Here is a 15,084-nt window from a genome sequence, read left to right as displayed (position 1 = left end):
AATTTCTTCCTGAGATCTAATCTGAATCTTTTTTCTCCCAATTTAAAACCATTTCCCCTTGTCCTATCATTACCCTTCCTGGCAAAGAGTCCTTCTCCACCAGAATACCTTCTGGTCTGAATTCCAAAATCAACCCGTTCAGAGTAAGAATAATAGGTTTCCAGCAACCACTGAGGTTCCTCCTTACAAAACTACAGAGATTTTCTAAAATAAGAGCCCCCTTGTTTTGTTTCCAACTCCGTGAACTCTCTTTAACACAGCAACTCCCCACTTCTTTGGAAAAAAACAAACAACAAAGAAAGCAAGCAAAAAACGATGCCCCCTTCCATGCTCACACCGTTACCTGCCCAAACCCTGCTTCTCATTTGACCCCAAAACAAGACCTGGAGGAAACAGCAAGAGGCTGGCTTCCATATACTCCCACCATACTTTGTCCTCCCACCCCAAGGGGCTCGGCACCAAACACCGCATCGTGACTGTGAAATCAGCTGCAGAGAAGAATTTCACTGGATTTCACTGAATTTTTAGAGTTGGAAGGGACCATAGAGATCATCTAGTCCAACTCCCCTGCTAAAGCAGGACCATCCAGAGCTTGTCAGAGCATGTTACTCAGGAGCATCCAGGCGGGGCTTGAAGATCTCCAGAGAAGGGGACTCCACACCCTCCCTGGGCAGCCTCTGCCAGGGCTCTGCCACCCTCACCCCAAAGAAGTTCTTCCTCAGATTGGAGTGGAACTTCCCATGGTCCAGCTTGTGCCTGTTGCCCCTCGTCCTCTCACTGGGAACCACTGAAAAGAGTCTGGCTCCATCCTCCCTCAACCCTCCCTTTAGGAACTTGGAAACATAGATGAGGTCTCCCCTCAGCCTTCTCTTCTCCAGGCTGAAGAGCCCCAGCTCTCTCAGCCTTTCCTCATCAGGGAGATGCTCCAACCCCTCCATCATCTCTGGTGCCCTACGCTGGACTCTCTCCAGCAGTTCCCTGTCCCTCTTGAACTGGGGAGCCCAGAACTGGACGCAGGATTCCAGTTGTGGCCTCCCCAGTGCAGAGCAGAGGGGGAGAATGACTTCCCTTGACCTCCTGGCAACACTCTTCCCTACGCAGCCCAGGATCCCATTGGCCCTCCTGGAGGGTTCCTGGTTAAATCCCTTATTTTCTGGCAGGACAGACAGAACGACATGGATATCTTACTAGATCACCCCTACCTGGCAACCCTGCTTACAGCGGCTGGTGAGGAGCGGCGCACTGACCTGCAGGTTTTCGGGCAGTTCAGTGACCGGCTGCTGCAGGAACAGGGCCATGAGGAGGAAATAGAGGGCAGGGACGTTGGTGTGCTTGGGGAGAAGGGACTGCAGGACAGGAAAGCCTGGGAAGTGACAAGCATCCCGGTTAATCTCCCGGACCGTCGACCTGCCGCCGGCGCTCCTGCCCACGTTGAACCCTAAGATCAAAAAGAAAAATAGAAAAAAAAATAGAAAAAGTCACAGAATCACAGAATCTTCTAGGTTGGAAGGGACCTTAAAGATCATCTTGTCCAACCGTCAACCTAACTGACAAAAATAGACACCCACACAACAAACAAGGAGCATCATCACTAAACCAGACCTCCCAGCACTACATCAACCCGGCTTTTGAACACCTCCAGGGATGGGGCCTCAACCCCCTCCCTGGGCAGCCCATTCCAATGCCTGAGAACCCTTTCAGTGAAAAAATTTTTCCTAATATCCAGCCTGAACCTCCCCTGGGGCAACTTGAGGCCATTTCCTCTTGTCCTGTCGCCTGTGACTTGAGAGAAGAGACCGACCCCCACCTCTCTACACCCTCCTTTCAGGGAGTTGGAGAGAGCAAGAAGGTCTCCCCTCAGCCTCCTCTTCTCCAGGCTGAATAACCCCAGCTCCCTCAGCCTCTCCTCATAAGACTTGTTCTCCAGACCCCTCACCATCTTTGTCGCCCTTCTCTGGACCCGCTCCAGCACCTCAATGTCTTTTTTATGGTAGGGGGCCAAAAACAGGACACAGTACTCAAGGTGAGTCAACAATGTTAATAAGGAAACGCCTACGGAGCTCGCTCTTACTCAAGAAGTGGACTTGGGAGGGTACCTCCTCAGGAATTAATGCTGCAAAAAGGGAATGTGTGCAGACTGCCACACACGTATGACGAAATTTCACTTCGGGTGTTTAATTTTATCTGTAAAAAAATGGAAACTATCGCTTTTTGGTGCCACATAGATGACACTGCTCCATACAGACCGCCTGACACTACTGCATTCTGACCGCCATCCCAACTTCAGACTGTTAAAACACTCAAGCTTCTGAAAAAATAATAATAATAATAAAAAAAAAAAGTATTTATCTGTCTGAGAGGGAAGCATCACCTGAATCTCAGTTACAGATTTATATCACCAAGTAGCAATCCAATGCCCCATTGAAATCAAAGGGCAGCTAATTTTGTTTCCAGTGTCTCAGGGGCATCTTGTTTCAGCTGTTTTGGTACCGATTAATCAGCTGGTACGAAGCATTAAATGCTCTTATTTAATCTTAAGTGCTGCCAGAGGCACAAAATTCACCTTCTGTGACCCTGCCTCTAGCTAGGTATTCCATTTTCCTATTAAAAAATCAAGCAGAAGTGCTTATTTTCAAACGAGGAAGGAGGCAGGAAGACTATTTCAGGCTCTGCATCAGCACAATGAGCTCAGGTTGTTTCTCTGAGGCTCTAACGTAGATATTCTTTCCATCAGACTTTTTAAACAGAAAACACATCCCAGGAATCAGACTACTGAAATCTTTGCTACAAAGTTGCAGGAATTCCATCCTAATTTGAGGGGAAAAAAAGAAAAAAAAAAAAAAAGGCTCGTACTTGGTTTCATGAGAAATCTTGGCTCCAGTGGGTTGCAATTTATTAAAAAACACAGGATATGAAAATCAGATAATCTGTCACTATCAGTTGATGAGACACAAGTTTAAAAATATCTGTTTGGTCACAGTCTAGCTTGGATTCCATGGAAGTGATACTATAAATAAGAAAAATAGGAAAACTCTACAAACGCTCTCCAAATGTGATTGTAAATCCAAATCTCATTTAGAAAGATTTTGTGACTGAAGAAAATTTTTATCTTATTGGACATTTAAAGTGGATACTGAATAAGCAACAGTCAATTCTGTAAAATATCGGTGTTTTTCAAATTTAAAGGCACATGCACGTGCAAAAATTGTTTATTACATAAAATACAGGACCTTAATCAGAATTATCCAAACAACAGATGCTACAGTATGTTCACACTAAATATTTACACATGTAATATGGTTGCAGAAAAACTGTTTTCCTTAGTCTTCCCAATTCATTAATAACGCAATATCTATTTTTGTAGACGGATATCCTGAGGGATCTATTATGGGAAACCACTGTAAATAAACAGACTTTATAGACAGCTTCATTTATGCAAAAATAACAAGATAGCATAAGATACTGTGACAGATTTCAAAGAGACAAAGTAGGAAAAAAATGGGCTTTACATTTTCATTTCAGGAAAAGCCCTCTTCCTGCAGTAAGACTACTTCAGTAACAGCTCACAATTATTTCTTTATAATAAACCAATTTGGAAAAATCTCCAGCACAGAATCAGCTCATATAATGCTGCAACACAGAGAGGTGGCTCCTTGTAGACTCATTTTAGGAACAAGAATTAAGTTGAAAGTACTATTAGGACCACTGCCCTGATCTAAAGCCTACTCAGACTCATGAAAGATGCAAATTTGATGCCAACGGGTTTGCTTCAGGGTCTGAATAGACATTCACCTGAAAAGCACTATCTTATTTTGACTGAAAAAAACCCCAACAGGTCTGTGGGAAGAAGCCACTACACCTGGCTACACAGAATTGACATTTGTTATTTCAAAATATGCTCAGAATGGCTCAGAATGGCACTCAAGCCTCAAACACTGAATTCTGGATCACACGGGGCAACGGGAAGATCTAATAACCTGGATAAAATGAGGCTTTAAGAACCTGCAAAAGTGGCTGCAGGGAGAGGGAGGGAAAGAGGGGAAAGAAAGGGTGAGAGGGAAAGAAAGGGTGAGATGATACCATACCTAGCACAGTGCCAATCTTGTTGGTCAAGACGGAATCCGTCTGATCGAGCCAGCCTCCACCACTGAGACCCTCCTTAAATTTGATAAGGATGGACTGGTTACTCAACAGGACCACAAGAATTCTCATGGCTGCTGTGACCGTGGTGGAATGTAGATGTTCTTCCATAAACATCATAATCCAGTCAAAACCCAGTGTCTTGACCAGTTCTTCACAAGCCCTAATTAAAGGAGGGGAAAAAAAAAAAAAGAAAAAAGAAATAAAGTCATGTTTTATTGCATTTAGTTTCTTACTAGATAGCAAAAATCAGTGTTTTCCACCATAAGGCAAACTTCAAAGAAAATTCAGATCTGTCAAAGAGTTAAGTGAATTCTTCAGTAAGTTGCTACACAACGAGAAATGTTGCTCAACAAATCTTCTTAAAATGAAGCACATTCAGTGTATTTGTTTAGCAGAAAGGGAAGACTAAATATAGCTCCTGGGTCTATGGGACTAATCCATTGCAAGAGATTTCTCCAATTGCTGCTTTTGATAACAAATGTGGACTGCTGAACTGGAAACATCTGTCCACTAATTATAATTTCCAAATCCTTTTTGTTGAGCCATACACAGGCACAGAGTTTTCACAACCCTTTTTAATAAACTTGTATTAAAAAAGAAAGGTTGTGGGGTTTTTTGTTTGTTTGTTTGGTTGGTTTTTTTATTAAAGGAAGAGTTGTTTGGGAATATTTGGAAGAATATGAGAATACAGTTTGTTTTGATCTTTTCCCTTCCTTTTTTTTTTTTTAAAGCAATATTGCTAAAAAGCCCCAACAGATTCAGGTTGTACATCAACTGACGCTCTGTCAATCAGTACATAATCTGCATATGCCATACATCCACAAAATGCCTCACTTTTACAAATGCTATTTTTCTTCCATGAAGTAACGATAAGCAGCAAGCAATCTCCCCCCAAATCTACTACATTTTCCTCTCCTGATGACATTTACTTCTATTGTTCCTAAGTTGAAGCACAAGTTTCTACTAATGCTGTCAACCATGGTCTTGAACTTCTTTTTTAAAAAAAAAAGATTTGAAACAAAAAACAGTTAATGCAATTGCTGAAAGATATGTGTTAGCTCCACCAGCATCTGCTTAGTACTGTCATTCTTGCTACCTCAATAATCATAGAATGATAGAATAGTTTGGGTTGGAAGGGCCCTCTAAAGATCATCTAGTTCAACCCCTCTGCAACATCTTCAACAAGATAATCATAATGTATTCCATTTCTGCTAGCATACTCAAAGCTGCCCCTCTGCAACGAGCAGGGACATCTTCAACAAGATAATCATAATGTATGCCATTTCTGCTAGCATACTCAAAGCTAATTCAGTGACATCTGTATAAATCCTTCAACAGTTCCTATAAAATGATGCAATTCAATTAGTGAATCGAATGGGGGCTGTATAATTCTCCCCCTTGAAATAAAAAGTTATATCCTTTCCTTACCTCCCTGTGGTTTTTTTGTGGTTTTTGTTTGTTTGTTTGTTTTTATTACTTACTGCAAATTAACAGTTGTCTTTTCTTTAGATGTATACAGGAGTTTCAGGAGGATATCTAAAAGCCTGTTCCGCAGTAGAATAAGATTCGCTGAAACAAGTCCTCCAAAATCATCCTCTGTTCCTAAACAGGACAAAAAAAAAAAAAAAAAAAAAAGGCAAAATTAGACTTTTGGAACTTGGGCATTTTAAAGGCTATTGATAAACTCCATACATAAGCAAATGCACCCTGATTGCACTCACTCAGGCTGTGAGGAAGCCGTGCTAAGGGGCAGTCAGCCTGCTCTGTGCTGCCCAAAAATGCTTGGTGCCCCATTATCACTGTCCCACTGAGGTTGGTCAGGTTGAAGAACGGGTAAAAGGGAATTGCAGCTTCAGTAATCTAAACTGAGGGGATCCAAATTAGCTAAGCTAATCACTCCTGGCAGGTAGAAACATAAAAACAATCAACACCCCTCCCCTTGCTCCCCTCCCCACAATATGGTAGTTAGATTTTGCATTGTGCAACTGGGAGGAAGTGGGAGGGTGATCCCAAGAAAAAGCCTGATGCTTTCCAACTCCCTCCAAATCTAAAAAATGGGGAGAAAAATTAGCTTCCTTTTTTTTGACAGAACCCCAAACTCGTTGTCAGCTGGAAAACACACTGCAAAACAGAATCACAGAATCACAGAATCTTCTAGGTTGGAAGGGACCTTAAAGATCATCTTGTCCAACCGTCAACCTAACTGACAAAAATAGACACCCACACAACAAACAAGGAGCATCATCACTAAACCAGACCTCCCAGCACTACATCAACCCGTCTTTTGAACACCTCCAGGGATGGGGCCTCAACCACCTCCCTGGGCAGCCCATTCCAATGCCTGAGAACCCTTTCAGTGAAAAAATTTTTCCTAATATCCAGCCTGAACCTACCCTGGCGCAACTGTTCCTGATACAGGCCAGGATGCTGGTGGCTTTCTTGGCCACCTGGGCACACTGCTGGCTCAAGTTCAGCCAACAGTTGACCAACCCCCCCAGGTCCTTTTCTGCCAGGCAGCTCCAGCCACTCTGCCCCCAGCCTGGAGCGCTGCAGGGGGTTGGTGGGACCCAAGGGCAGGACCCGGCACTTGGCCTTGTTGAACCTCATCCTGTTGGTCTCGGCCCATCGATCCAGCCTGTCGAGATCTCTCTGCAGAGCCTCTCTACCCTCCAGCAGATCAACACTCCCACCCAGCTTGGTGTCATCTGCAAACTCACTGAGGGTGCACTCGATCCCCTCGTCCAGATCATTGATAAAGATGTTAAAGAGAAACAAGCCAATAGGTGCAGCTCAGGACTGGCTTCACAGTTATTTTGTAAATCCCTCTTATTACACTTTATGCTGTCAAAGGAGGACCGCGTTTTGACATTATTTAAAAAAAAAAAACCACAGCTGGTCTAGAGTGAGTACACCAATCTGGATCTCTCTGCAGCACCCACTCCCTCTTTTTCACTAAAAATCTCGAATTTAATCATCTTTGAGACTGCAATAAGCAAAAGTATTCAAAAGGAACAGGAGAGGTACAGGGGGATAATGAGGAATGTGCAGGCTGCCTAAACTTTGTTCTTTGGGAACCCAGACCCCAAAAAAGGTAACTGCAAAGCACAAACACTTCTCTCACTTGTCCCTCTGCACCTGTATATTCCCAAGAAATGTAGAAATGTGGGATCTTTGAGCCCTCCCATCTAGTTATATGGGTGACACCCACTCTGGGGCTAAAACATTTCTATTCAGTGAGAATGTGAAAACACAATTGAATAAGGTTTTTTTCTTTAAGAAAACAAGGGTAAAATTGGTCTCAAAACAAGTCAATACAAGCATTCTTGAAGGACAGCAGAACTTTTTTTTTTGCCTAAAAAAAATAAATAAACAGGCTGTCGTAGTTAATTCTTCCACTTCCCCTACAGCTGGAGGGCAGATCCACCTCGTAATCCTTCTTTGTCTTTTTTTCTCTCCCCACAAAGCAGCAGAGATGCACAGCTGATGTGAAGGAGCAAGAGGAGGAAACAGAACAAAACCACGCAGTGTTAAATTAAAAGGAAACAAAAGGAAGAGTAGATGGGTTTTGCACTGCTTTGCACGTAATATTGAAAACCAAAGTACCACAACCAACTGGCAGCCAGGTCATAACAAAATTATGATATTACTAATGATATCAAAGTACCACAACCAACTGGCAGCCAGGTCTTAATAAAATTATGATATTACTAATGATATTACTTCTACATTTTACATAGAGATCACAAAGTATTTCCCCTTTTACCGCTTCTGAGCCATCACTCACCACTGTCAAGCTTCTCTTCGTTGTTTATTTCCATGACTACAAACTTCTCACAGACCGCAAAGGTAGGTAAAGTGGAAGAGATGAACTGTCCAAACCTTGATGTGGGCAGAAAAAATATCATTCATCGATATGACAGGTGCACTCTCATCTATCAATAATTCACCTTAAATATAACGCTGTAACACTAGTGAGAGGGAGATAACCAAAACCATCCCACATCTGAAGGTTGAGAAAAATGGTCTCCATCTAAAGTTACTAGCCAAAAAGTAAATTAATGTCTAGTAATGAACAGAATCTTTGCAGGCAAGGGACCCTGCAAGTGCTAAGTTTCAAGAAAGGCAACTGGGAGTCGTAGTAAAGGGAACACCACAAGGTAAAGGAGGACAAAACATTATTCTCAAAGCATTACAGCTGAAGTATTACATCAAAACCAGTGGTTTACTCACTCAGGTATAACATTCATGCCTATAGCTTGAGGTGATGTAACACAAGGTCATGGTTTTCCCAAAACAAGACAATGACGTGCTACTCCAAGAAAGGAGATGCAATATATTCCCCTTTCCTCTCAAACTAACCTGAAATGGTCCCTAGCTACTACATCCTTTCCCAAGTTATACAATATCTTTCATTTTTATTTCCAGGAAGGAGACCACTCATTCCACAATCTGCCCTGTAACCATTTAAGCATAAAATCAAAGCTTTTATTCTTGAATCACGTTTTTATCATGCATAATTAAAACAATGACAGGTAAGTTGTTCAGGTTGATGCTTCTGCTACCTTTAACTGCACTTAAAGTGAGAAGTTGAAAACCACTGACCACATTGACCACTGACCACTCATATGCAAAGAACTCCCAATTTTTCCATTATAATGAAACAGGAGATGAGAAAAAATTAGTTATCAAGGTTAAAGGCACTTCAAATACTCCTGTACGTATGCACTGCAGTTATGTATGTAATTTTCATCAGTCAGAATTAACAGTACTATATCTGATAGCCTTAAATTATTGTGGTTTTGGTTTTTTTTATGCAGTGATGATTAAGAAAAAATTTTGAATTAAACCTTTCATGCAGGAGAGTAATCAAAGCCCCGTTTTAGCCAAAAGTATCGTTATACTCCATCCCAAGTAGTATTCAATGATATTTAAGAAAAGTGCTCGGTGCTTCACACGAACGAGGGAGCTGCAATACAGCCCCTTCATTTTTCACATGCAGAACGTTAAGCCAGTTTAATCATTCAGTCATACCTGTTTAGATACCAACTGAATTCAACATGCACATTCAAAAAAATATTGCCTATGTCTGTTTCAGTCAGTACATAAACATTTCGTGTTCCTTACTCCACAGCGGTATGACCATTGAGCATTTTTCACTGAATTTCACTGAATTTTAGAGTTGGAAGGGACCATAGAGATCATCTAGTCCAACTCCCCTGCTGAAGCAGGATTGCCTAGAGCTTGTCAGAGCATGTTACTCAGGAGCATCCAGGTGGGGCTTGAAAATCTCCAAGGAAGGGGACTCCACAACCTCCCTGGGCAGCCTGTTCCAGGGCTCTGTCACCCTCACTGTGAAGAAGTTTCTCCTCATATTTGAGTGGAACCTCTTATGTTCCAACTTGTGCCCGTTGCCCCTCGTCCTCTCAGTGGGAACCACTGAAAAGAGTCTGGCTCCCTCCTCCTTCAACCCACCCTTGAGATACTTGTAGGCATTGATAAGGTCTATAAGGTCTTTGACCAATATCACCAACATAACAAAAAAAAAAAAGCCAGAATTATCACAAGTGTGGGCTACCTGAGCAAGTCGTAGCTGCTAGGGAAGCCTTGAAGCAAAAAGCTCAGCACATTACTAATTGCAGCAATAGTAGGCTGGGACAGAGACATGTCTCGAAGGGTCAAGAGCAGTCTTGGGATAAGCTGGAATTCCCTCATTAACTTGGCATTCTTTGCTGCCTCGCTGGAAGAAGAGAAGAAAAGAAGTGGCAATTTAAAATTGGAGCATCCTCTACATCTTTCCTAACACTGCAAGTCTCATTTCTAGGCTCCCATTGTACCTTGACTCGGTGAGAAGTTCGATGAAGTGCTCGAATAGCGACAGATGAAGCTCGTAGGGTGCATGAAGCCAGACCTGAAGTACAGAACAAACAATGACATGCTTTGTACACAAATCCACTTTTAAGATCAAAAGCTGAAATTAATACACCAGAGGATATGAAAGGCTTGAAGAGATTAAAACTGTTCTTCTACGTGACTATTTATCTGACCCCGGCACTCAAAAGCTCATTGCGAGGTTCTCAATTGTTTATTCTTCAACTTCAGATAAATATACTAGTAAAAACTACAGAAATGCAGATGGTACCAAACATATTCTCTGTAAACGTATCACGGTGAAAACTTTTGAAGAGTTCTGGATAAAAAAGTCACATACTATATGGAATTTCTCTTGAAACGGATGGTGCGATGACGTCTTCCAAAGGAGTTACTGTGGGTTACAAAGCTGATGTGAAATGCCCTGTTCAGGTTATTTGGCTTAAGTGAAGATTTTCTCATTGTAAAATTACCTTACCATCTTCTGCCAAAATTAAACTCAAGGTCTTCCCTGATTTTGGTTTGGTTTTTTCATATTATTATTTTTACCCAACATTTCCTGCACACCATTTTAAATGATTTAGATCCTCTACCAAAAAAAAAATAAAAATCAATTGTTCAATCAATAGAAGTAATAAAAGTTACAAAAGCCAGAAAGCTCCCAGTTATAGCTGCAAATCTTAAAACTGACTTGCTATTGAACAAAGCATAATTAATATTTGTGTTCTGGTGTATAAAACTGGATTAAACGAAGAGCTTTCTCATTTTTTCTTCTCCTCTCCTTTATCAACCATAATGACAGAAAAAAATCTCTACATTTCCCTGCTTAGTTTAAGAGAAAGAGCATCTAGTTTATCCAATCTGAGTGTAATGCTTGGGTCACTGATTTCTGAATAGAGAAGAAAAAAAAGAAAAAAAAGTCCAAGCCAAAAACTGGAGGCTTTTGGCAAGTTTCTTCTTAGTGACTCACAGCCCTATTACTTGCACATTTTTTATTCTCTTAACTGTATTCCTTTCCCAGTTGTCCTTGGTCTTCAAGGGGAAAAGAAAAAAAGACAGACATGAACTAAGTGTAATGCTTGGGTCACTGATTTCTGAATAGAGAAGAAAAAAAAGAAAAAAAAGTCCAAGCCAAAAACTGGAGGCTTTTGGCAAGTTTCTTCTTAGTGACTCACAGCCCTATTACTTGCACATTTTTTATTCTCTTAACTGTATTCCTTTCCCAGTTGTCCTTGGTCTTCAAGGGGAAAAGAAAAAAAGACAGACATGAACTAAACATTATGAAATTGGTTCTCTTGTACAGCAGTTGCTGGTTCCTTTATAAGGGAAAGAAAAAAAAACATTATGAAATTGGTTCTCTTGTACAGCTGTGTACAGCTGTCCATTACCATTTCTTCACAGTTGCTGGTTCCTTTATAAGGGAAAGACAAAAAATAAAAACAGGGGAAAAAAAAAAAAAAAAGAAGAGTATTCTTCAGCAAAATTCATGCCTCACTGTAAAAGGAGCTGGGCTGTGATTCACACTCTTCTCTCTGCTAAACAGTTCATCTATTTTAAGACCTCTACCACAAATACTACCTCTTGTGGTTGTAATAAATTCTATTAAGTCTAGGTTTAATTTTGTGAGCACAAAAGAAGCATTACTGTAATTTAGAAGGTTTGTTCAAGAACAACTAGTTACGTGATACTGAAGAACTTAGGTTTCGACACAGCACAAACTTATTTCTAGGTTTAACATTACACCTCAAAGAAAAAAAAAAAGGAAAATCTGCTGTGTGACAAATTTCCTCTCTATTAGATCCCCACTGAGGTTTAAAAGAAAAAAAAGAGGCTCAGGTATGCCCTTTTCATTCCCTCTTTCTTTGTGCCATAATTATAGCGCATTGTTGATCTTGGCAAGGGGGGAAGTTGGGTGATTAATGACCTTTAAGCTCTCAAAAAAAAAAAAAAAAAAGGAAGTTGACAAGGCCAGTTGATTTTATTAGAATAAAGGCTATAGGAAGCAGCAGGAGGTTTTCATAGACAAGACCCTTAAATAAAGTTTCCAGGAGTGCTCTGAAATACTCAAATAAACGTCTCAAAAAAGGAAATGGCTAAGTCCATAAAGCCATTTATGCAAGATGGACGTGCGCTGTTAATTCAGTATTTCATAGCTGGATTAGTAGTGGTAACAGTATTTTCATTTATTTATTTTGGTATATGTGAATCAGAATACTTTAACTCTGTCTGTGCCAGGTACAGATAATGCCAAAGGAGCAAACACTAAACAACGACTTCTACGCGTGGTTTATCAGCCTCTATTCCATTACCATTTCTTTCTGAACTTCTCTACTCTCCTTAGTTTAGCACAACACCACTTCAATATTTCCTAAGTTGTGCAAGCAGAATTTTAACTGCCTTACTATTAAATTTGCAGGACACGTATGGTAAGGTAATTCTTATGTGCTATGCTGGAAGTTTACCTCCTACTGTTATTTTCAATGCATCTTTCATGCCTCGATACACGTACTGCAGTAGAATACACAGGTTAAATGGAGTTGCTAACAGAAAACTACAAAATATATCTTCTAAGCAACAAAAAGCAGAAACATTTGTGGTGTGCATTTATTGCTCCTACACTGATTCAAGTGGGAAAGGAAAAGTTACAAATAACCTTGTCGCTCGACTGCTTTACTGTACTGTATATGAAATAGTAAGTTCTCAGGATAGCAACCTAGTTTGCTGTTGTTTGATATTTAAGCTATGCTACCAGCATCTGACTTAATCCCTATCCAGCATCACTTGTGCAGCTTTACATACTTCAAAATCACAGAGCAGATCCTGGAAGGCAGCAGAATTGGGAATAATGGACGTCTCGTGCCCGCTATCGACAGTCCCCACCAAGGAAAAGGTCAGATGGAGGATGTGGCTGTTCAGAAGGGATCGTTTCTTCTTCAACAGCATTGCCAGCAACTTGAACAAGAAAGCAGAAAGGGAATTAGTAGCCCGTGGACACACAGCAACGTGGTCTAAGCACAAAGAAGTATGGGTGAAATGTCACAATCACAGAATCTTCTAGGTTGGAAGGGACCTTAAAGATCATCTTGTCCAACCGTCAACCTAACTTTGACAAAAATAGACACCCACACAACAAACAAGGAGCATCATCACTAAACCAGACCTCCCAGCACTACATCAACCCGTCTTTTGAACACCTCCAGGGATGGGGCCTCAACCACCTCCCTGGGCAGCCCAGTCCAATGCCTGAGAACCCTTTCAGTGAAAAAATGTTTCCTAATATCCAGCCTGAACCTCCCCTGGGGCAACTTGAGGCCATTTCCTCTCGTCCTGTCACCTGTGACTTGAGAGAAGAGACCGACCCCCCCCTCTCTACACCCTCCTTTCAGGGAGTTGGAGAGAGCAAGAAGGTCTCCCCTCAGCCTCCTCTTCTCCAGGCTGAACACCCCCAGCTCCCTCAGCCTCTCCTCATCAGACTTATTCTCCAGACCCCTCACCAGCTTTGTCGCCCATATCCCTTTTGAAAAGACCCTTAAATATGTCTGATCGTTGATACTCTTGATGAAAAAGCTGGAAAGTAGCATTGTTTAGTTAGAGAAGGGGCACATCCAGGACACCCAACAGCTCATAAACCATCTCTTTTACACTGCAGAGGGTACCCATGCCCTGAGGATTAGGTGCACACAACCCCTCTCTGCTCTCCTGTAGTCAGTCACAGTTTTAGACAACCCATGATATGTTCTCAGATAGTGGAGTTCCTGGACCACAACATGGCAGACCTAGATATTGCACCCCCAGAGTGCCTGCACAAACGAGAGGCACTGATGAAAAGTAGCCATGAGAACACAAATCTGAATAAGCCTTTCTTTTTTTCTTGCTACCCTTTGCTGCCTTAGGCATGAGTGAAGATCTCAGCCCTTCAGTCCTCATTTCTTGTTTTAACTTCTTATAATCTGGGTTGGCAAAGAACAAGCTGCCAGATGTGTTATTACTATTTCTTGTCTTCTGTTCCACACTTGCTAAACTCTCAATATACTGGTGTGTTCAGCTTCATCCTCCTCCTTGAAACAGTATAAGAAATACAGGTGTCTGGGAGTCTCTCTCAAAGCTACTTGCTGAGGTCAACGTTGGCAAAGAACAAGCTGCCAGATGTGTTATTACTATGTCTTGTCTTCTGTTCCACACTTGCTAAACTCTCAATATACTGGTGTGTTCAGCTTCATCCTCCTCCTTGAAACAGTATAAGAAATACAGGTGTCTGGGAGTCTCTCTCAAAGAATGCTACTTGCTGAGGTCAATACAAGTCAAGTTTAAGGTCGTATGTGATAATCCACCAACTGCTTACGGTGCAAGGAGGACACTGTCCAGACTTGTTTGGTTAAGGTAAGCCAAGGTCTGCAACAGGCTACATGGAATAAACATTTTGATTTAACTATACTAGTCATTGGTATTATAAGATTTTTAAATATACTGCCCAAACCACAGCACAAGTTTTGTTTCAGTAAAGCATTTTTCATAAGAAACCTAAAGTCAGTCAACCAGTCCTTCCACACAACTGACTGCACTTTCCATATCCCGATGGAGAATTAAGAAGTCTTCAGCTTGAAAGCAAATAGCATCACTAACTATAAAGTCTGTGCAGTATCCTCAAAATGGTGATTCTAGAAGTCCACTTGTTTGGTTTTCTTCACGTGTCCCTATCCTCCTCTCTCGCTGGCAGGTCATGGAGACAGAAGCTCCCAGGCTTTTCATTGAATTTCATTGAATTTCATTGAATTTCTAGAGTTGGAAGGGACCATAGAGATCATCTAGTCCAACTCCCCTGCTGAAGCAGGATTGCCTAGAGCTTGTCAGAGCATGTTACTCAGGAGCATCCAGGTGGGGCTTGAAAATCTCCAAGGAAGGGGACTCCACACCCTCCCTGGGCAGCCTGTTCCAGGGTTCCGTCACCCTCACTGTGAAGAAGTTTCTCCTCATATTTGAGTGGAACCTCTTATGTTCCAACTTGTGCCCGTTGCCCCTTGTCCTCTCATTGGGAACCACTGAAAAGAGTCTGGCTCCCTCCTCCTTCAACCC

The 15,084-nt window shown here is 41.7% G+C and overlaps 1 protein-coding gene across 1 annotated transcript in view; it reads right to left on the bottom strand.

Moving 5' to 3' along the window:
• The window catches only part of WDFY3 (WD repeat and FYVE domain containing 3), a 197,175-nt gene that overhangs the window by 71,634 nt on the left and 110,457 nt on the right, over positions 1-15,084 (bottom strand). Inside the window, exons 25-31 of the mRNA XM_014949934.1 lie at positions 12,811-12,963; positions 9,978-10,051; positions 9,719-9,880; positions 7,928-8,022; positions 5,625-5,745; positions 4,086-4,303; positions 1,203-1,438 (exon numbers count right to left, since the gene is read on the bottom strand). Of these exons, the coding sequence (XP_014805420.1) occupies positions 1,203-1,438; positions 4,086-4,303; positions 5,625-5,745; positions 7,928-8,022; positions 9,719-9,880; positions 9,978-10,051; positions 12,811-12,963 (1,059 nt within the window). The remainder of the gene's footprint in view (positions 1-1,202; positions 1,439-4,085; positions 4,304-5,624; positions 5,746-7,927; positions 8,023-9,718; positions 9,881-9,977; positions 10,052-12,810; positions 12,964-15,084) is intronic.

This window comes from Calidris pugnax, unplaced genomic scaffold, assembly GCF_001431845.1.
Source record: "Calidris pugnax isolate Ruff unplaced genomic scaffold, ASM143184v1 scaffold42, whole genome shotgun sequence".
Taxonomy (NCBI): domain Eukaryota; kingdom Metazoa; phylum Chordata; class Aves; order Charadriiformes; family Scolopacidae; genus Calidris; species Calidris pugnax.
Note: the sequence above shows the minus strand (reverse complement) of the source record. Positions and strands in the feature narration are given on the sequence as shown.